Here is a 23,207-nt window from a genome sequence, read left to right as displayed (position 1 = left end):
AAGTAAAAAATAAATTATTTGATGAACTTAACCTAAAAATTAAAAAAATTCAAGATTTCACAATTGCTTAATAAAAGAATTATTATACTTATTATCATATATTATTTGCTAATAAATAAAACTCAATAATAATGATAATAATTTAATTATTATCTCATTTTTTTGACACCTAAAGGAAGACCTAACCTCACTTCTCAAGATATTTTATTTAAAAATCTTATTTCATAATAAATTCTCAAAATACAACACAAATGTTATTTTATTAGTATACAAGACAATCAATAATTTTGTACATTATTAGAAATTAACGTAGTGTTAATTTAAAAAGTAAAAAATAAATTACTTGATCAACTTAACCTAAAAATTAAAAAAAATCAAGATTTCACAATTCCTTAATAAAAAAAATTATTTATTATAATATATTATTATTATTTTCTAGGAATAATAAATAAAACTCAATAATAATGATAACATTTTAATTATTATAAATTATAATTCATTCTTTTGACATCTAAAGGAAAACCTAACCTCACTTCACAAGTTATTTTATTTAAAAATCTTATTATCATAATAAATTCTCAAAATACAACACAAAGGTTATTTTATTAGTATACAAGACAATCAATAATTTTGTACATTATTAGAAATCAACGAAGTGTTAATTCAAAAGGTAAAAAATAAATTATTTAATCAACTTAACCTAAAACTAAAATTCAAGATTTCACAATTACTTAATAAAAAAAAATATTTATTATTTTTTAGGAATAATAAATAAAACTCAATAATAATGATAACATTTTAATTATTATAAATTATAATTCATTCTTTTGACATCTAAAGGAAAACCTAACCTCACTTCACAAGTTATTTTATTTAAAAATCTTATTATCATAATAAATTCTCAAAATACAACACAAAGGTTATTTTATTAGTATACAAGACAATCAATAATTTTGTACATTATTAGAAATTAGCGAAGTATTAATTCAAAAAGTAAAAAATAAATTATTTGATGAACTTAACCTAAAAATAAAAAAAATTCAATATTTCAAAATTCCTTAATAAAAAAAATAATATAGATATATTACATAATTATACAAAGATATACAAACTAATAAAGAAAAAGAAAATGCTTTTTTAAAATTAAAAATCAATGCTAGCATTCTAAACTCATATGTATCGCTTTTTGAAGTAAACTATCCTCATCTTCGTCATCTCCTCCACTCCTTAATTGCATACTTAATCGTATCGCTTCTTGTAAATCATCCCCTTCCAGAGTATTTCCCTCATCCTCTGCTAAACTTAACTCTAAAGCCGCTCTTAAATCGGGGTCATTTTCTAATGATATTTGATGATGAACAACTCTTGCGCTACGTGTTTGCGGGAGAATTGGTTTAGATTTTAAAATTACATCTGCATCGCACTGAGGAAGTTCACCGAGTACAACGAATATCGAGTATCGATCGTTTTGTAATTGTGCCAAAAATAAAGATAAATAAGTATCAGAAATTAATTCGGGTCTAGGTAAAAGCGAGTTTAAATTAAACCATTGGATACCAATTCGCCGTACCGTAAACCAATGGTCTTTGTAATTACATATAAATGCTCGCATTTTATCTGGTTCCGATTGTTTGACTCTTTCGTCAGAGCTTGAATATGGAACCAACTCTAATCCCCATACTTCTAAGGCGGCACTTATGACCTGTACGGAAAAATAGCCGCTATCGTCCATATTACCCGAAGGTTGAGCTAAAAACTTTTTGTATTCTTCACTCTCTTCACCACATTCTGCCATACGAAGTCGTTCAGCTTCATCCATTTTTTCCGCCAATGTGCTTAAGTCGACCGCTGTGTAATAAGAACCTTGTAACAAGGAGTTTAAACAATGTTGGGCACATAAAGAACCTTCTTGCTAAAATAAAGAAATAAATTTTTAAGGAATTTATGATCAACATAACCTAAATTTGAAACTGTCACAAAAGTCATTTTTGAATAATTGTTAAAAACTGGTGACTTGCCTTTTCATGGAATATGTTTTCCATTATTTTATTATTTCGAAAATAAACCCCTTTGTTAATTTAGCAAGCTTTTAATGATACTCCGAGAAATAACAATCACAAAAAATTTTAAGCATCCAACTTCACGTTATTTGCTTATTCAACTTTTAGTGACTTTTGTGTATTTAGTTTTTCCCCAAAAATAAATTATCAATTTTAAACCTTTGAAACTTTCATTTTTTTTTCAAAATACTCATAAATTAAACTTTTCGACGAAAAACCAAATTCAAGATCAACTTTTAATAATCAGTAGCAACCAATAAAACATTTCATTTTCCATGAAATTTTGTTTTTTCCGAAGCATGTTGACATTCAACATGGCGGCATGTCGTCAGTGCTGTGCTGTGTCGTGGTGAGTCAGTATATTTGTATTTTTATCAAAAACTAGCGTCAAATAAGCATCAAAAACCCATGTAGGAGTTCGTTAAACCATTTCGGATCTTTATTTAGACCTCATTTAACTGTTAACACATAGCACTTTGTGTAATATTGACGTTCGATTTGAGAGAATAACTAACCCTTGGCGCGGTATAAGCTCGGATGGGAATTCAGTTCCTACGCAGTTAGTCATTGTTTTGATAAAAAATGTTTTTGGGGGTACATTTCTTATTGATAAAACGGTTAGATAGATAAGATTTTTATATGAAAATGATAAATAGATCGGTAGGTTATTAAAGTTGTTACATGGAGGGTCCTTTTTTGATACAAATCAATAATTTCTCGTTCGGGAACTTGTGCGCGTTATAAACATGTTTGCGACCGTTTTGCGTTCCCATTCGTCCGGTTTTTAGTGATATTTCGTTCCTTTGGGTTTTTAATGCGTTATTTTTCAGATTCCAAAACGAATTTGTGCCATAAATACGTTTTTTTTTTAAATTTAACTTTAATTATTTTGACATTGATAACATAACCTCACTTTTCCATTATTTGTCAAATAAATGTTTATATCTCGTTTTTTTAAATTTTAATCGTGGAAAATGGAAGTTATGGGTTATTTTAGAATTTAATTCTGATTTCTATTATATATTATGTGTGCTTATAACAGAAAATGTTAAATTTTATATTTGGCATGTTTAAAACATAACCTCAAAAAATTAAAAATTGGAATTAAATGTAAATTAAATAAATTCTATATTTGCAAGTAATATTAATGAATTGTTTAATTTATTTTCAGCTTGTGTAACTAAGAAACACTCAAAATTTAGATTAGAAAATTCAAAGTAACCCGAGTATCAGCGTAACCACTGGCCTTGAAATATAACAATTACGACAAAAAATATAAGTGAAATTTTAAAGGAAAAAATTTAAAAATTATGAGCATAGCACAATCCGCACCCAGCACGCATTGAAGACATCTGAGGATTTTTTTAGTTTCAAAACCTTTCAGTTTTTCCATTAAATTTTGAGTGACTGTGGATTGTTGTAGCGAGTTTCTCATTTTTTTTTCTTTTTTTCAAAATTTTTATTTTGTTCCATTTAAATTAAAAATAAAAAAAATAAACGCAGTTTATTCCATAGCGAAAAAGTACATAAAAATTCAGTTTTTGTTTCCTATTTGACGGACACTGTGTGTTGATAATAATATGTAATAAAAAAATTAGATGATGAGCCTGTTACGATCATGATGTATTATTGTGAATTTAATGAATTTTTTTTGTCGTCTTCTGGATTCAATTCAAGAGGAGTGAATTAAAAAAGTTAAATCAGCGGTTATATATATACATATATATTTAAAAGAAAGACGAAAAGATAATAAACTAAAACTTGGTTTACTTGAACAGACCTGTGTACTCTTTACACTGTGGGGGTAAAACGAATAACTAGAAACGTTGTACCATTTATTTATAAACCATTCTGTGATATTCGATACACTTAAGGACAAAGAAAACGTTTAAACAGAAAAAAGCAACAAAACAAAACCCAAGCAAGATAAACACAAAGACGCAAAAGATAAGATCAAAGTTTTAGAGGAGTATAACATAGCAAAATAGAAATAGATAAAGAAAAATCTTTGTGTTTTCACATGAGTATGTCTACCAATCCTCAGTGGAAAACGTTCCAGCCGCCCGACACTATGAATCAAGACTCTGCCATCATCGATTTTAAAACTATGACCTCAAATGGTAAAAATCTTTTATTTATATTATTATATTAATGATACTTATACTGGAGTAAAACGAGTATAAATAATTTCAACAAATGGATGTTGAGAATATATCTACTTGATTTGCCCCAGTTTTAGCAATAAATATTTTTTTTAAATTATTAATGTAGAATAAAATATGAACTAATAGTGATTACTTTGCAGATAATAAAATTTGCAAATGTACACATTTTCGCAATTACTCCAGAATATACTTTAGAGCCAATGGAAGCTCATGAAGTAAATAACCTTGCCACTGCAAGAGTGTTTTTAATCTTTACTTGGGTATTTTGATATGGTAGTTTCATCACAATTACTTCAACTTTTTCTGTTGATTCAAATGTTGTCTCGTTTTTATTCTTCGTCTTCTGAGATCTAATTCGTCCTCTAAAGTGACAGTTCTGCCCAATAAAATATGTTCTGTTAGAACTCTTGCAGTATTTTCACCATGGAGTATTTACATCGATTCAAGAGGTTTTTTTGAGAGCACTTTGGTGATAGTGAAGCGTCCACTTGGTGTTTATTAATATTAATCTTTTTTTTTCTAACTGTATGAGAATCTTGTCTTTTGTTGCGATTTTTTCCAGTTTTCTTTTTCCACTATAAATTAGCTAAAACTTCAAAGCTGGTTTTCTCGCGAACCGCTCATTCGATTTTGATGATTCTTTTTTTGATCGAAAGTTTGATTCTTCGGTAATAATCCTGCGATAGAAATTTTCATTTAGATTTTAATTTAAGCATATATGGGCTACAAGAATGAGCAAAACTTTTTTTTCTCGAAATTTGTAATACTCTTTGGGATGCAGCTGCTATAGCAGATAAATAGTGTTAACTGGAATCAAACGATAGCCCAATCTTTTCTGAACATTTTGTTTTTCTATTCACTCTATTGTCTCTGTTACTAACGAAGATGCAGTGCAACGAAAATCTCAGGTGGTGCGCTAGGTAGCGTAAGTCATTTGTTTCGAATAGTAAATTGACAGTTGTTAAAGATGTTGCACGTATTGTTACTTTAATTGGGGATGGCAAAAGTCAACGATACGTTGGGTGGGTATACAACAGTTCAGGATGCCTGGCACCAATATGTGGAAGCAGGAAATTTCACTAGGCGGCATGGTTTCGCTTCTGCAAAACTGTTTCGGGTGCCCAGTTTTTGGTTTCCAGGTCAATGATTTAAGGCGCCACTTTTAACAACGATTAAAAATCTGTATAGGCTTCATTGTAAATTCCTGGCCACACCATTACAGAACCACCATCGAAACTTGTCGACTTTATTTTGTCAGTTCAAAAATATAAAGAACCTTTATTGTATCAACCTGAAACTAGTTATAATAGTGTAGCGCCTCAGGCTTGGCTTTATCAAAAAAAAAGTTATAGGTAGATCTTTTATTTAATTAAGTCGAGGTCGTTTGCACCCGAGAGTCTGTGATTAATATTATATCAACCTACCTAAAATTGGTCATCATATTGTGGCTGGTCTCCTAAATTCCTAATGTATATTTGGCATTCGTACATTCTACGAAGTTATATTATCATAGGCTGCTTAAATCTATATCCTATGCATTCCTAATTTAGAAGGAATATATTGTGTGTTTGTAGCAATGACTCAAAGAAAGCTCATTGATTATAATTTGGTCTAAATCTTCATTTTTGCTTCCTGATTCAGCGTTATCAAAACGTAACGGTTGAAAAATGGTATTGAACCTGTTTCTAGCCATAATTTGGTTGAAGCAGGTTCAGCCAGCTTTTTTTCCACAAGATGCCTTTCTTGTTGCAACCCTATAAAAACCACTTTCTCATCTTTAAAAAATAAGCGAAAGCTGCTGTTAATTGGACCGCGTTATGCATCACTTGACTAAGCGACAAATGAATAATATTGAGGAAAACGGCATTTTCGTTTTCAATGCTGTAAAAATATAACACTTCTCAGAATAGACAGGCTCAAACTATCGAAAATAGTTTGGTGCCTGTCCATTTTTGTCACAAAACACTGATGACAGCTATCACAAGCACAGAGGGCATACAGGGTGTTTCTGTAAGTGTGGCATAAATTTAATCACTAAAACTAGAGACAAAATGATGACGATTTGTGTAAAAAATTTTGAAGAAAATAATCTAGACTTTGTACAAGTTTCTTAATATTTATTTTTGTTTTGTTAAAAAAGATCACATATCAAAGTAGAAATCAGACTATTAGTTACTAATTTGCAATATTAAAGTTTAAAAAGTTATAAAATGAAATTAAGGACACTGTTACAAGTTTACAGGTTAAAACTTAAGAATGCTCTTTTTTAACAAAAGAAATATTAAGAAACTTTTAATCAATGTGAAATAACCCAAAAACACGTTAAAAATTATTAAAAATATATGATCACTAACTTCAGGTTTAAAATGTCAACCTCAATTTTGACATATTTCTAATCTTCATTAAAAATCCTTTAAAATAAGTACAAACACGACATATTTATCTTCAATATTAATGAAGTTATGGTCAACTTCCGGTTTAGAATGTGAACGTCAATTTTGACATATTTGTAATCGTCGTGAAAAATCCTTTAAAATGAGTCCAAATATGATACGTTTAATTCCAATATTATTCGAGATATAAGCAACTTCCGGTTTGAAATGTCAATGTCATTTTAACATTCTTAATTTTTATGAAATGTCTTAATATTTGTCACAAAAACAGAAATATAATAAAAAAAATAAAAAATTAAAGTTGGTATTAATATTTAAAAATTAAATTGCTATCTTCATTGTTGCTAATTTCGGGTTTAATGTTTTTTATTCTAATTTTTATGTTTTTTGAGATAAGAGTGTCATATTTGGACTCATTTTAAAAGTTTTTTAATGAAGATGATAAATATGTCAAAATTGACGTTGACGTTTTAAACCGGAAGTGATTGTATTTCTATTAATATTAAAGTTAAATATGTCGAGTTTGGACTCATTTTAAAGGATTTTTTGTGAAGTTGACAAATATGTCAAAAAATTAAAAGTTGAAAGTTCGAACTTTTTGGTTTTTTGAGATAATGCGTCAAGTTTGGACTCACTTTAAAGGTTATTTTATGAAGATTACTAATATAATAATAAAATTAAAGTTGACATTGACAACTGAAAGTTTTTTTCACTAAACCCGAATATTTCTCATTCTAGTCTTACAAGGGGACCTTACGGGTTCGTCATCACCGATTTTGTTCATATTTATAGGGATTGAAGATCAGTACTCGGACATCATTTTCCTGAAGCAGTTCGATCCCATGCTGGAAAATATCCGAGAAAATCGATTTCAAAATTTTCAAAATATTTCGCATCAATAGAAAAGCGGTAAATTGTATCTTCGTTTATAATGTCGATTAGTCGAGCGGTGTGAGTGGGGCTTTGGATGCCCAAGGTCGCAGGTTCAATCCTTGCTGTTCGCTTTACTTTTTTTTATTTTTTCATTATTGATGATAATCATTATTTTTAATGATTATTAACAAATATTAAATAAATTCAAAAATAATATTAAAAATAATAGCACAATGTCATCTGTTCATTGTCAAACCAAATAATCCAGATTACGCATACGGATGGCATAGTGATGACAAAATAATTTATTTATTGTTAGGAGTATTATATAATATGAAATATATTAACAATACGAATAATATACGAACCGCCGTTCCGATCAAAACACGTTTCTCACGTGTACTTACCAATAGATTCGACACGGGAAGAGAAATAAACTTTTTCGGTGAATCAAAGTCGTCCGCTATTGGACAATAGCGGATGACTTTAAACAGTTCCCGTGCGGTTATTATAAACATTTCGAAAAAAATTTATTAGAAAGATCGCTTCAGAAAATGTATCCTACAGCCGTATAATGCTCTGATGCGGAAGATACCGGGCACCCTGTATATAGATATAACAATAAATTATAATAACAACAGATTACTATTTTTAATCAATATTACATGAACTGCCCATGCCCTGCTGTTAACCGTATCAGATTCTCGATTTTTGGGTGGCAGTTTATCTCCCCAAAGGATTTGAATGACCTTTTATCGAGCAAGGTATTAATGTTCGTTAAAATTTGATAACAATATCTATCGGGGTGCAATAGATCCTTAGGTATCTATACCTTGCTTCGCGAGGTTGGTTAGTCCGCTTATCCCATATGTAATCTATGTAATATATATTGTTATTATCGTATTGTTCGTATATTATTCGTATTGTTAATATATTTCATATTATATAATACTCCTAACAATAAATAAATTATTTTGTCATCACTATGCCATCCGTATGGGTGATCTGGATTATTTATTTGGCTTGACAATGAACAGATGACACTATGCTATTGATTTTAATATTATTTTTGAATTTATTTAACATTTGTTAATAATCATTAAAAATAATGATTATCATCGATAATGAAAAAATAAAAAAAAAAATAAAGCGAACAACAAGGATTGAACCTGCGACCTTGGGCATCCAAAGCCCCACTCACGCCACTCGGCTAATCGGCATTATGAACGACGCTACAATTTACCGCATTTCTATTGTTGCGAAATATTTTGAAAATTTTGAAATCGATTTTCTCGGATATTTTCCAGCATGGGATCGAACTGCTTCAGGAAAATGATGTCCGAGTACTGATCTTCAATCCCTATGAATATGAACAAAATCGGTGATGACGAACCCGTAAGGTCCCCTCGTTAGTTCAATAAAAATATACAACCTACCACTGCCACTAGAACTAACACTAGACCGAGAACTAGAAACATTCAGATTTTGTCCCACGTCTCTCAAGACGGCTAAACCCGAATATGTCTAGGTCTAGTGTTAGTTCTAGTTTTAGTGCAATAAAAATCGTATCTAAGTCGGTTCTTAGATGTATGATGCAAATCGGATTTAAAATCGTATAACGTGATTGGCGCTTAGCTTTATCGTTTAAAACAAATAGTATTTTAGGTCTTTCGGTATTCTACATTTTTTCTTACAATTAGATAAGTTATACCTTTGCCTACCAGACAGCATAAAAATCGCTAAAAACGATAAAATGTCGCTTAGTCAAGTGATGTATAACGCGGTCCAATTGTGACACGTATCTAGGTCCTCATACTCCATGTATCACATTTTGCCCCTTTTTATGTAATTAGAAAATAAAAGAAAAAACTTACGGGTAATAGTTGTACTGTTGGTCATTATTATCAGTAATTGCTTTCAAATTCTAAATCAGACACATTTTCGAGGTTGTTTTTCAAATTCACTTTCTTCTTCAAGCCACTGTCGTAAAATATCTTTATCAGTTAGCCGAATTAATCATCTTCCGGCTATGATTACACATCAATTGTGGAGAAACGTTACAAATTATATGAACGAAGCGATCTCAACAGTTACATCGTATTAAGTAAAGTACCGAGTAGACGGAGAAGTAGAAAATTGAGGGAATCACAGAAATACTACGCTTTAACACCATACATGAATCATCTAACATTATTTGTTTATTAACATAATCGTATTAATCATATTAGTAGATACAGAGTGTCCGCAAAGTAACGGATATAGGCGATAAAATCATTATAAACGGTTTATGGAAAAATTTCTGAAACGGGTCTAAAGATTTAAATTTTTTGCAATTGTTTGGTGTAGATTTTAAATTTCTTCTGCCATTTTTAAGCGAGTTATGACGTCATCGGAAATTTTCTTATGTAACCAATATTAACATTGACTGTACTAGATTCAGAAAAAAATCCTCTTACATATTCCGTAATAAAAATGGGGGATTGCCATTTAAAAAAATGTCGATGACGTCATAACTCGTTTAAAAATGGCGGAAAAAATTTGAAATCTACACCAAAAAATTGCAAAAAATTAAAATCTTTAGACCTGTTTCAGGGATTTTTCCATAAACCGTTTATTATGATTTTATCGCCTATATCCGCAACTTTACGGACACACTGTATATAAATACTATTTTGATCCAGTTTAATTATTTGTTTGTTTTTTTTAAATTTAGGTAAATCCCCGGGATTTAATTTTAATAACCGTTCCACTTCGACGTCACGTTTTGGATCAGATTTTCCTTCCTTACAAGAAAAATCTTCCTCCTCATTCAATAGTGGCGGCCTCTACGGATCTTCAAGCACGACAAACGCATCTTCGGGTCGGTTTCCGATTGGAACGTTTTCGCTCGATTCGAACAACGTTTATAACAGCAGCGGCGATTCGCTAACGAACAGCAGCGTTTTTTCAAACGGAAATAACACGAGCAGCAGTAGCTATAACGATTCGAATTCGGCCAATTTGGGTACAAGGGAAACCGGAATCATTGAGAAACTGTTACATTCGTACGGTTTCATTCAATGTTGCGAGCGTCAGGCGAGACTTTTTTTTCACTTTAGTCAATTTAGCGGAAATATTGAACATTTAAAAATCGGCGATCCGGTTGAATTCGAAATGACTTATGATAGGAGAACCGGAAAACCGATCGCCAGTGCTGTCACAAAAATCGCACCTGAAGTTGTAAGTTAAATTAATTATGTTTAGGCCTAGTTTATTCACCTTTGGTTACATTTAACTACTGGATATTTAAAGGTGAATAAACTGGGCCTAAATAAAATGATTTAATTTATTTTTTTTTTGTGATTAGGTGATGAGCGAAGAACGTGTAACTGGCACTGTAACGACTGAGTTAAGGGGAGAAGGTTCAAGCGGTGATACTCAAGGTCGAATAAGCTACGAAAATCGCGGGGAGTGTTTTTTCTTACCTTACACAAAAGACGATGTTGAAGGAAACGTTACACTACGTTCTGGGGATAAAGTCAGTTTTCAAATAGCCACAAATAATCGTGGAAACTTAGGCGCGTGTCATGTACGTTTAGAAAACCCTGTTCATCCGGTTAAGTATCAGGGAGTGGTTTGTTCAATGAAGGAGAGTTTTGGATTCATAGAACGTGCGGATGTCGTTAAAGAAATTTTTTTCCATTTTTCCGAGGCCAAAACTAAGGAGGAATTACACCTCGGCGACGACGTAGAATTTATAATTCAAACGAGAAATGGTAAAGAGGTCGCCTGTAACATAATGAGGCTTCCATCGGGGACCGTTATTTTTGAAGATTTAAATCCTGATATTATTAAAGGACAAGTTTTGAAAACATTGGATAGGGGAATGTCTCAAGCGAGACACCAAACGGATGCTTTACCCGGTCGTATAAGATACAGAGCTCCAGATCATTCCGAAGTTGAAATTTCTTTCGGCGAAAAAGACCAAAAAGGCGATTTTACATTACGGCACGGAGATTGGGTTCAATTTAAAATAGCAACGGACAGAAGAGATCAATTGAATCGGGCAACACAAATCATGTTATTAGAAGAAAGCTTTAAAGTATCCGGAGAAAGACGCGAACAAGGTGTCGTAGCTTCAGTAAAGGACGGTTTTGGTTTTCTCAAATGCGTTGAACGCGAGCCACGCCTCTTTTTCCATTTCAACGAACTGTTAGACGTGGATCACGAGGCGCAAGTCGGCGATGAATTTGAGTTTACCGTCGTTCACGATCAGAGTAGTTCGTTTGGTAATAATCGACAAAGCGCGATTAGGATGAAACTCCTACCGATCAATACTGTACAATTCGAAACTATGGTCGAAACTGACGTCACCGGAATCGTTACCAAAGACATCCCAAACAGTTGGGCAAGTCGTAGTCCATCGAAAAACAATCAAAACAACGGAAGTTTTAATGGAAGCGGCGAACACAATGTTGAATGCGGTCTTATTACGTATCAAATTAACGGTGGTGGAGGTGTTAAAAAATCTGTTCCTTTTTATTCCAAAGATTGTGACGCAAGACATTTTCCCAGACACGGTGATAAGGTTAGTAAAAAACATAATGATAATTGGACCGCGTTATGCATCACTTAACTAAGCGACAAATGAATAATGTTCATCTCACTAAAAATATAAAACTACTCTGCTCAATCTATTGAAAATAGTTTGGTTTTCTGTTATACAGGTTATTTCTGTAAGTCGTGGCATAAATTTAATCACTAAAACTAGAGCCAAAATGATGATGATTCGTGTATTTTTTTTTAATCAATGTGAAATAACCCTAAAACACGCTAAAAATAAAAAGAAAGTGACTAACACTAGATTAACTTCAAATATAAAACTTTTATTATATGATAACTAACTTTAGGTTTAAAATGTCAACCTCAATTTTGACATATTTGTAATCTTCATTAAAAATCCTTTAAAATGAGTACAAACACGACATATTTATTTTCAATATTAATGAAGTTATGGTCAACTTCCGGTTTAGAATGTGAACGTGAATTTTGACATATCTGTAATCGTCGTGAAAAATCCTTTAAAATGAGTCCAAATATGATACGTTTAATTCCAATATAACTCGAGATATAAGCAACTTCCGGTTTGAAATGTCAATGTCATTTTAACATATTCTTAATTTTTATAAAATGTCTTAATATTTGTCACAAAAAAAATACAATAAAAAAAAAATAAAAAATTAAGGTTGGTAATAATATTTAATAATTATTTATTGCCAACTTCATTGTTGCTAACTTCGGGTTTAACGTTTTTTTATTCAAACTTTTTTGAGATATGTTTGGACTCATTTTAAAGTTTTTTTTTAATAAAGAATACATCATGAAAGAACACCATGAAGTTGTCTATTTGTCTATTATATAATAACTAACTTCAGGTTTGAAATATCAACCTCAATTTTGACATATTTGTAATCTTCATTAAAAATCCTTTAAAATGAATACAAACACGACATATTTATCTTCAATATTAATGAAGTTATGGTTAACTTCCGGTTAAGAATGTCAACGTCAATTTTGACATATTTGTAATCGTGAAAAATCCTTTAAAATAAGTCCAAACATGATACGTTTAATTCCAATATTACTCGAGATATAAAATGTAACTCATGTGAAATGTCAATGTCATTTTGACATATTCTTAATTTTTATAAAATGTCTTAATATTTGTCACAAAAACAAAAGTACAATAAAAAAAATTAAAAATTAAGGTTGGTCTTAATATTTAATAATTATTTATTGCTACCTTCATTGTTGCTAACTTCGGGTTTAACGTTTTTTTATTCAAACTTTTTTGAGATAAGTGCGTCATGTTTGGTCTCATTTTAAAGTTTCTTTTTTAATAAAGAATACATCATGAAGCAACTTCCGGTGTGAAATGTCAATGTCATTTTGACATATTCTTAATTTTTATAAAATGTCTTAATATTTGTCACAAAAACAAAAGTACAATAAAAAAAATTAAAAATTAAGGTTGGTATTAATATTTAATAATTATTTATTGCTATCTTCATTGTTGCTAACTTCGGGTTTAACATTTTTTTATTCAAACTTTTTTGAGATAAGTGCGTCATGTTTGGACTCATTTTAAAGTTTCTTTTTTAATAAAGAATACATCATGAAAGAACACCATGAAGTTGTCCATTTGTCAATTATATGATAACTAACTTCAAGTTTAAAATGTCAACCTCAATTTTGACATATTTGTAATCTTCATTAAAAATCCTTTAAAATGAGTACAAACACGACATATTTATCTTCAATATTAATGAAGTTATGGTCAACTTCCGGTTAAGAATGTCAACGTCAATTTTGACATATTTGTAATCGTGAAAAATCCTTTAAAATAAGTCCAAACATGATACGTTTAATTCCAATATTACTCGAGATATAAGCAACTTTCGGTGTGAAATGTCAATGTCATTTTGACATATTCTTAATTTTTATAAAATGTGTTAAAATTTGTCACAAAAATGGAAATATAATAAAAAAGTCAAAAATTAAGGTTGGTATTAATATTTAAAAATTAAATTGCTATCTTCATTGTTGCTAACTTTGGGTTTAATGATTTTTATTGTAACTTTTTTGTTTTTTGAGATAAGTGCGTCATCTTTGGACTCATTTTAAAGGGTTTTTAATAAAGATGACAAATATGTCAAAATTGACGTTGATATTTCAAACCGGAAGTGATTGTATTTCCATTAATATTAAAGTTAAATATGTCGAGTTTGGACTCATTTTAAAGGATTTTTTATGAAGTTGACAAATATGTCAAAATTAAAAGTTGAAAGTTCGAACTTTTTGGTTTTTTGAGATAAATGCGTCAAGTTTGGACTCATTTTAAAGCTTATTTTACGAAAATTACGAAAATAATAATAAAATTAAATTTGATATTGTTATATTTGTCATTTGACATTGTCACAGTTATACAACATGTAGTTCGTTTTTTTTTCTATAATACTTTTGTCAATATAAATTTTTTAGGGTTTCTGTTGGTATTATCTAGGACCCTTATAAAATTTATGTTGTTTTCCTAATTTTTAGTAACATCAGTAACTAAATAGTTGAGGTTAAAATAAATTTTTAAATAAATACGATTTTAACGAAATACATATTTATTGTAAAAACGTGCTACAAAGTAATTAAATAGAACAAAACACCTTGTCTAGGTAAATAAATGGCAAATAAACACCCCACAACATTTTTTATGTACCTTTTCTTTTTGGGTAACGAAAGCTCAAACGTCAGTGTGACATATCTATTTCAAAACATGATAAAACAAAACTCCCTGTTAATTTTTCCAACTTTACAACAATTTGACAATATCTTATGCTAACTAGCGCTATCTTTTTAATACTTCGATCTTGTTTTCTTCTTTGTTAAATGTGAAAGTATTATACATATCTATCGCTTCATGACCCATAAGATGGAGTAACTGCGCACATTGTACCTTTTCTTCCTTTTTTCCTATTTCCGCCGCAATCGTGTAGATTTTGAAGAATCTATTTCCACCTTTTCCAATTTGTTGCTTAATTTCCATTGAAATTCATTGTCTATATTGGCTTATTTGTATCCATTTTTAATTTTTCGTTAATTTTTACTGCGCCATGTTATATTATGTTAAAGAAATAACGGTTGAGCATGAACTGGCTTTATTCAGTCTTTTGTGTGAACCGTTTACATTCAGTAATCTAAGTTGCCTAATAATAACTTATTTAAATAAACTACACTCATTACAACAATTACAACAAAGTATTTAAATTTCATTTCCTGCTGTATGATATTGACCACAAGCTTGCATCTTATAAGAATGGGCGTTTCTGATCTATTATAAAGTAGGTGTATTATTCTTTAGTTTTTACAGTACTATTTCCACGTCTTTTGTTCTATTATGGTTCTATTCGTTGTTGGTTAATATCTCTGGTGCATATAGTTCAAATTTGGTTCTCTAAATATTTTACCCAAGCACCTCTTTCTGTGTACTTGGTGCAAAATTTGTTTCTGCCATCCATAGAAGTCACTTTCTATTCTTTTGACGAAGACTCTCAATGTTTGTTTTTAGCTTGTCTGAGTAATAATTTAATTGGGTGTTGAATTCTAACTGCACCAATATAAATTGAACACGATGGTTTTTCTCCACAACCTCGTCGCGTAAGTTTTAAAAACGGATCCAAACCTAATTTATAAGAGTTAATAACGTTGCGCATCAATACTAAATTAATTAAAGCAACTGCAAGAAACGTTGACAAAAAATTTAACATAATCTCACAAATAATTGAATTAATTATGATGTAATTAAGTTATTAATGTTAGTAATTAATTTTTATTTATCCCTTTTGTGTAGGTACAATTTAATATTAATCAAATAAAACGTAACAAAGAATACATAGCAGTTGATATCCAAATAATACAACCAGCAGCGGTGGCGACAGCAACGTCTCCCGCGAATGGCATTTCAAAACATAATAGTTCTAGATCTTCTTCTTCACAAATACAACAAGGATTTATAGCGGCGCTTAAAGATGGTTTTGGTTTTATTGAAACGGTCGATCACGACCGAGAAGTATTTTTCCATTTTAGGTAATTTATTTATAATACATGTAATAATTAGTAATAATTTAAATAATCCTTGTTGTAGTAATTTTGATGGTGACCCAAACAATTTAGAACTTGGCCAAGAAGTTGAATACAATTTAGGATTACGCGGTGGTAATTCCGGTAGTTGTTCATCAGCCGAAAACGTCCGAGTGGTATCGAAAGGTACAATAGAATTACCGGCCATTTCTGGTGAATTAATCGAAGGTTACGTGGTACGCCCCCTCCGCTCTGTGAATCCGGATCAAAGCGAATATTCCGGATTAATAAAAGTAAAAATGGAAACGCCGGATGATGTGGACGTCGCTGAATACGAATTTGGCATAATGGGATTGATTAATAAGCGCGAATTGCTCCAAGTTGGTGACCACGTCCAATTTCAAGTAGATGCGACAGGAAGAGCGGCTAATATCGTTGCGGTTCGTAAGAAATTGAGGGCGGCTGTCGATGCGATTAAGGGACAATTTGGGTTTCTTGCCTATGAGGTAGAGGAGGGAAAAAAATTGTTTTTCCACGTTTCGGAGGTTAGGGATAAAATTGAATTGAATGTTGGCGATCAGGTTGAGTTTGTTTTGGTTACAAATCAACGAAGCGGAAAATCATCTGCTTGTAATGTTGTAAAAGTCAAGTGAGTCAAAACAAAGTTAATAAATAAATGGAAATAATTATTTTTTTTGATGATTGTAGTGACGTAATTCAAGCTAGACCTGAAAGGTTAATTAGTAGACTTCGTACAATTTCTTTGGACGATGCTGGTCCAAGGGTAATCGTGGTTCGTCCTCCAAAAGGTCCAGATGGTACTAAAGGCTTTTCATTAGAAATGCGTAACGTTCGACCCGCAGGGTACGTAACTGGAGAGTAAAGAAAAATAAATAATTCATCTACACAGACCAGACCACCATGAAGAAGACAAAAAGTCAAGTCATTTTTATCATTATTGTGACTAGTAAAAGGATAACTTAAAACTACTCTATCGTCTTAGCAACAATGGAGTTGGAACTACTATATATATTGTATTTTATAAGTCTATTACCTTTGATTGAACAATATATATGAATATAATAAATTATAAATTATTGATCGATTTGAAGAAAAAATCGCAAAAATCGAGTTGTTAAACGTAAAAGTAATAATAAATGATAATTAGGGTGAGAGGCATAGCTCTTTTGGTTGTAAAACACACAGACACAAAAAAAAAACCAACACTACAGACGGAAACAATTTAAATTAGTATCAGTAGATGATGTTTATATGTGGTTTGATCTGAATTAAAAAAAATAATGTCAAGTATTCTATGTTTAATAAAAAATGTGTAATTGTCAATACAACCAACTCAAATCATGCTAAAAATAAAATTATGTTTTTTTTATTGAACATACGTTACTTGTCCTGCTTAAATAAGTAAATGAAAAATTCAAAAAAAAAAGTGTAACAGAATGTATGGAAAAAATGCGCTTTATTAAAACCAAAACCAAAAGCGAAAAAAAAAAGATAATCCATTGACAAATACAATGAATTTATTATTAGTGTATAACACAGATCTTTTTATTATGCTATTTATCTTTTTGGCAATTATTTTTTTTATTTTATTACTCCCCAAAAAGAATTTTATTTGAAGAAAGAATTTTTAAAACTTAAATTTAGATAAACAGCATAATAATAAAACGCCTGTAAAAAAAAACTTCTTAGGTATTAGAAAGTATAAACAAATAAATTCTAGAATAAAGACTGCATCGATAAGAAAAAAAAAATAAAGATAAATGAGAAAAGTAACAAAAAAAAAATCTATACATTGTACATTATTACGAGATTTTGTAACGTTTTGTCTTTTTTTTTATTTAGTGCCCAATTTAGGTGTGATGAATGCTAAAAATTAAAAAAAAAAGATTAGTTAAAAATACTAATATCAGTAACCAGTACCCACAACGTGTTACGCGCAACAAACAAAACCAAAACCTATTATTTTTTTTTTTATATTTAATTTATGATTTATCGTTATTATGAATCGTTTCTGTGATAAGCCAAGTTTGAAAGCTAGAAAATTAAAAAAAAATCTTAATTATAATATTAAAAACTAACGTCGCGAATTTAATCTCCCCCGATTATTATTAATCTCGCCAAAACCAGTGGTGAAAAAGTGTAGTGAAAATACTAACGAGAAAAAAAACGCGTGTGGGTACTGTGATGCAGTTTGGTACACACATATAACGAGAATATTAAAATACACGTGGATTATCTCATTCTTTCTATTTGTAAATTGTTTAATTTTTTCGAGAAAATAAATATATATAAGTAATACCAATTAAAAAAAAAATGGCTTTATTTTTTTTAATTATTATTAAACTAATTAATAATTTTATAATATTATAATGTACGAAAATATCTCTTTGGTGCTTCTTCCATTAACTCCTCTTGTTATCTCTTTGTACTTTTATATCACAATGCATTCGTACGGAAAAATGATGTCTCTATAAGGTATCGTAGGTCGTGGACATGCTAAAACATAAAAATCAATATAAAATTGTTTGACTTTTGCAAAGGAAAAGTTTTGTTTGAAAAAAGGTGACGTCTTTATGATAATCCTAAGTTTCCCAATTATTTGAAACGTCAAAATTCCATAAAAACGTCAATTTAATTTAATTGTTTTAGGACTTTCTAAAGGTGTGACATTAAAAAAACGTAAGCAAATCCTTTTTTCGTATGATTTAAGCATTAATTAATTAATTTTCGTAAAAAAAACATGACGTTTCATAAAATTGATATTTAATTTTGACAAATTGTTTGTAAGTTACAGTTGGTAACATTGAACTTGTGTCACATTGACGTTTAAACTTTATTCAAAAATTTATTTAAAAAGATGAGTTTTAAAGGGTAGTCATTTTTCACAGAGTTTTGAATGGAATTCACCGCTAGATTGTTGTATATTTTTAATGACCTAAAAGTAGATAAAGATTTTCCTCATAACCTCAAAAATTCTGATTTGGAAGGTTATAAACATGAAATTAGCAATGAAGATAAAGCATAAATGTTTTAGGTGTTTATTTATCTAGAAATTTTTGTTTTATTCACATTAAAAGCATTTTAATTTGATACCTACTTATTTATTTGCATTAATGAATCGTTAATTTAATTTCTAATAAGTACTTCATGTATGTTAGTTACCAAAAATATTACTAGGTAATACCAACACAAAAATTTGATTTTGACAGATAATAATAACCACAAATACAACCATTAATTATTTATTTAATTATCATTATGATTTATTTTGTATTAAATCGTCAGTTTTTATTCAAAAATACTTCCTTTTCGCTTTATTTCTCTAAAATAACACATAATCAATCATGATATATCTTCATAAAAGAAATAATGAAAGTTAGGTTAGTTATACTCATTCAGGCTTAGCCGCACGTCTTTAAAAACGGTTAAACTTAAATTCTAGTTTTAAGCCTTGTGTTAGTTTCGTGATAGCGCTAGTGTAAAACTGGAACTAACACTAGAACTAGAAACATTCGAGTTTAGCCTTGCGTCTCTCAAGACGGCTAAACCCGAATGATTCTAGTTCTAAGACTTCTGTTAGTTTTGTGATAGTGCTAGTGTAAAACTAGAACTAACACTAGATCGAAAACTAGAAACATTCGGATTTAGCCGCACGTCTCTCAAGATGGCTAAACCCAAATGATTCTAGTTCTAGGTCATGTGTTAGTTCTAGCGATAGTGCTAGTGTAAAACTAGAACTAACACTAGAACTAGAAACATTCTAGTGTTAGTTCTAGTTTTAGTTCAATACAAATATGCAACATAGTGATATCTTATGTTAACTACCGCTACCTACCACTGTCATTAGAACTAGCATTAAGACCTACAACCAAAAACATTCAGACATATTGCATTTTATGTGGGATAAAGTACCTATTTATGTACGCCTTGGTTTTTATCGAAATATATTTTTGCATATTACATTTTAAGTGAAATTCACTGTATATCGATTTATAAGAAAATTCATTGTTTTTCACAGAATTTTTGAATCAGACACCTTTAGCAACTCCATTATTTCTCACCCAGTGAAAATCTACATATATTGATATGACTTTAAAGTTAATAAACAGTTTGATGGCACAAACCATACAGAATAACAAACACGATAACCTCATAAGCTACCGGCAAGGAGTAGAACCCCACGCAGAATAAGCGAGGACAACCCAAAGACCAAATATCTGCCTTCTAATACGTCCCGTTTGGAAGTAAATCGGCCCAGAAGTCCCAGAATTCCTGCTGTTGGTAAACGAAGAAAAATGTCTGGTGAAGTGAACTCATGGTATAGCTACAATCTTTGATAGACGAGACTACTTAATTATTAATTACAATAATTACTGAAAAACTCAATTTCTAAAGAATACATTTCGTTCAAAATAATGTTGTGAATATAGAAAATTATGTGCAGAATAAATAGTATTAATTAAAAGAAGAAATAATTTGTTTATAACATCTTTGTTTTTCTGGCAGAAAACTACATATATACCTTTAGAAAAAGACAAGATGATGCCTTTAGAAGACTAGATACTTGTTCCAGAAGACTACGTACTGCTGCCAAAAGATTAATATTGCTGGAAGAAGTTTAGAAACTACTACCAAAAGTTAGAAGACAGATAGAAGACTAGATACTGTTGCCAAAAGATGAGATATTGCTGACTTAGGTTTAGATAGTGCTGCTAAACATTAAAACCTTGACATACAACAACGAGTTCCAGTATTAATTCATTTCTTGTGCCACTGTAGACTGACGAGTCTAACTCAAACGATATATACTGCTTGCAGAAGACTTTCCACAGAAAAGGAGATATTAATAAAGGTCTAAACACTACTAATAGAATAGTAAATACTCCTCGTAGAAGACTAGATACTGCTTGCATAAGACTACTTGCATTTGGCAGAAAGCTAGGCTAATAGGCTGGCTAATAAAGGTCTAGACACTATTAATAGAAGAATAAATACTACTGGCTCAAGACTTCAGACAGCATAAAGCTAGATACTAATGAAGGTCCACTCATTATTAATAGAAGCGTAAACTAGATACACTACTAACAGAAGAATTGATACTGCTGGCACAAGGCTACATACTTTTGGGATAAAGCTAGATAGAGCTAATGGAGAGCAAGACACTACTAATAGAAGAGCAACTTTTGGCACAATTCTTGATTCTGTTGGTACAAGACTACATAACTTTTTCAGAAGGTTAAATACTATTAATTCAAGCTAAACAGTTGTATAATAGAGCTGCCATTGGCACTGGTGTGATGGTAAATATTGTATCATTTGTGCGTTTTGAAAGTTTTTGTTAAATATGGTTTTATTGTTTTAGAAACTGTAAATACAATCACTGTAAATAAAAATATGCCCGGTAAAACTTGAACAAGATCTTTTCGTGAAGGATATGGTGCATAGATTAGTCAAAAAATGACACAAAGTATTTCATGACATAGAACAATTATAAACAACAACAGAATCAATTAGTTTTTGGCAATCTAAAGATAAAACTTGAGAATATTCTCTAGATACAGATAATCCAGAGCTAATCCAAAACTCAACAAAAGTTTTTACATCAATTATGGTTTGTGGAAATACTGCAGATGATATAGCACCTATGTGTGTGGGTTATAATGCAGACTAGGTCTACCCGGAATGAGTTCAGGGGGATTTTCTGCATCAATTTGACATTTTCGCTATCGTATTGGCCAAGGATTAAGCTGTGGAATAAAGTAGTGTTGGTCGAAATCGCTTAACAGGTTCTCCTGTTATGATCAAAATACTATACATGTCAAACACTATCTAATTGTGGCTAACTTCGCATAAGTTGCAAAATAGGTGCTAATCAACATGTGCTTTCAAATTTAGATTAACATATACTGAGATGAATCCAAATATGTCCAGAGCAGTGGCGCCGACTTTTTAATATTTAAGAGGGGACAGAACTTTTTCAAATGGCGCACCTTTTTACAATACAATAAATTGTATGCTGATCCAGAGTGAAGGCCTCAAAGTAGCAATTGTGATATTTTTTTCATATGCAGAAAAATCCCCGCAATCTTGTAATCTATTTGCACAGTATTCGTATTATTTTTTACTGGGTTACTTTTCCTACTTTTGGATAATAAGGTCTAAAAGTGAACATCAATAATCCCCCCAATTTGTTTAATATCCTGAAATATAGTGATGATATATTATCCGCAAAGCTAATTTTATTTGATTACTGTCTATAAATAAATAAATATCGAGAGAAAGATAGATTTCAATTATAAAACTGTTTATTTTGTACTAGATCTTTTACAAAAGCTTCTTATCTTGTTTAGAAACCTTGAGGTTATCGTCCAAGGCCAACGATTTATTTCCATACATTATAAAGAATAAGAAACGAAATCATTCACTCACCTCGGTTGCATCTTTCGCCGTAAAATCCAGTTCCCTCGCACCGACATTTAAAACCAGGCTGTTGAGCCACTTGTATACAAGAGCCACCATGCATACAAGGATTCGGATGACAAATATCCGCTCGTTTACCTAATTAAAAGAATAGAAAAAACCACACACATTCCACCTTGAAATAAAATATTTAAATTGAGTGGTGTTACCTCTTAAGGCACTATCGCATTCTTCGAATGAAGAATATCTGTATTCGGAGGTGCAACTAAACTCATCGCACGTACATCTTTTTCCTTGTATTCGACATCCGAGCCTTTTTTGGCTTGTGTCACATTCAGAGGTCACCTGTGAAACTGAATTTGAGTCATTTTTAAATTATTCTTTGTTAATTTTATTTGAAAAATAAAAAAAAAAAACGTTTTTCTGATTTTATTTAAATATTTTTAAAATAACTTACTGAATAATAACAAAACTAATAAAGAATAAAACATGTTTCCAACTTTCCTCATTGCACTTAAAACACAGAAGAACGCGTTTTTGTCCGTCAATGTAACTTGAAGTGCAACTACCAGCATCTGTATACAGATAAAGAAGTCGTTGCCCTTTATTCCCACTCCAAGATAACAATGTGTATTTGGTTAAAAGAAGTGGTAGGAGAAAACGGA

At 30.6% G+C, this 23,207-nt stretch overlaps 3 protein-coding genes across 3 annotated transcripts; 1 reads left to right on the top strand and 2 right to left on the bottom strand.

Annotated features, from left to right (window-relative positions):
• Positions 1 to 785: 785 nt before the first annotated feature.
• On the bottom strand, positions 786 to 2,313 carry LOC111428522 (ataxin-3-like). The gene has a single exon (XM_071201328.1). It carries the CDS (start codon positions 1,817 to 1,819, stop codon positions 1,157 to 1,159), a length of 663 nt encoding a protein of 220 aa, XP_071057429.1. The 5' UTR covers positions 1,820 to 2,313; the 3' UTR covers positions 786 to 1,156.
• A 3-nt stretch (positions 2,314 to 2,316) lies between these two features.
• LOC111428515 (cold shock domain-containing Unr) lies at positions 2,317 to 17,274 on the top strand. Its single transcript, XM_023064067.2, has 7 exons — positions 2,317 to 2,409; positions 3,232 to 4,180; positions 10,205 to 10,710; positions 10,838 to 12,058; positions 15,872 to 16,107; positions 16,166 to 16,750; positions 16,810 to 17,274. The coding sequence occupies exons 2-7, from the start codon at positions 4,081 to 4,083 to the stop codon at positions 16,982 to 16,984; spliced, it is 2,823 nt and encodes a 940-aa protein (XP_022919835.2). The 5' UTR covers positions 2,317 to 2,409; positions 3,232 to 4,080; the 3' UTR covers positions 16,985 to 17,274.
• A 1,150-nt stretch (positions 17,275 to 18,424) lies between these two features.
• On the bottom strand, positions 18,425 to 23,117 carry LOC111428532 (neurogenic locus notch homolog protein 3-like). Its single transcript, XM_023064091.2, has 4 exons — positions 23,000 to 23,117; positions 22,752 to 22,895; positions 22,552 to 22,680; positions 18,425 to 18,618 (listed from the first exon to the last, which is right to left on the bottom strand). The coding sequence occupies exons 1-4, from the start codon at positions 23,115 to 23,117 to the stop codon at positions 18,554 to 18,556; spliced, it is 456 nt and encodes a 151-aa protein (XP_022919859.1). The 3' UTR covers positions 18,425 to 18,553.
• Positions 23,118 to 23,207: the final 90 nt, after the last annotated feature.

This window comes from Onthophagus taurus, chromosome 1 (assembly GCF_036711975.1).
Source record: "Onthophagus taurus isolate NC chromosome 1, IU_Otau_3.0, whole genome shotgun sequence".
NCBI lineage: Eukaryota > Metazoa > Arthropoda > Insecta > Coleoptera > Scarabaeidae > Onthophagus > Onthophagus taurus.
This window is presented reverse-complemented; position numbering and strand designations above follow the sequence as displayed.

Bases quoted from the DNA above. Each gene is read 5' to 3' on its own strand.
- LOC111428522 (XM_071201328.1), bottom strand. From the start codon at position 1,819: ATGGATGAAGCTGAACGACTTCGTATGGCAGAATGTGGTGAAGAGAGT.
- LOC111428515 (XM_023064067.2), top strand. From the start codon at position 4,081: ATGAGTATGTCTACCAATCCTCAGTGGAAAACGTTCCAGCCGCCCGAC. The intron at 16,108-16,165 runs GTAATTTATTTA...TCCTTGTTGTAG, and splicing joins GAAGTATTTTTCCATTTTAG to TAATTTTGATGGTGACCCAA. The intron at 16,751-16,809 runs GTGAGTCAAAAC...TGATGATTGTAG, and splicing joins TGTAATGTTGTAAAAGTCAA to TGACGTAATTCAAGCTAGAC.
- LOC111428532 (XM_023064091.2), bottom strand. From the start codon at position 23,117: ATGCTGGTAGTTGCACTTCAAGTTACATTGACGGACAAAAACGCGTTC. The intron at 22,681-22,751 runs GTAACACCACTC...TCTTTTAATTAG, and splicing joins ATGCGATAGTGCCTTAAGAG to GTAAACGAGCGGATATTTGT. The intron at 18,619-22,551 runs GTGAGTGAATGA...TTTATGTTTTAG, and splicing joins CGGCGAAAGATGCAACCGAG to CATGTCCACGACCTACGATA.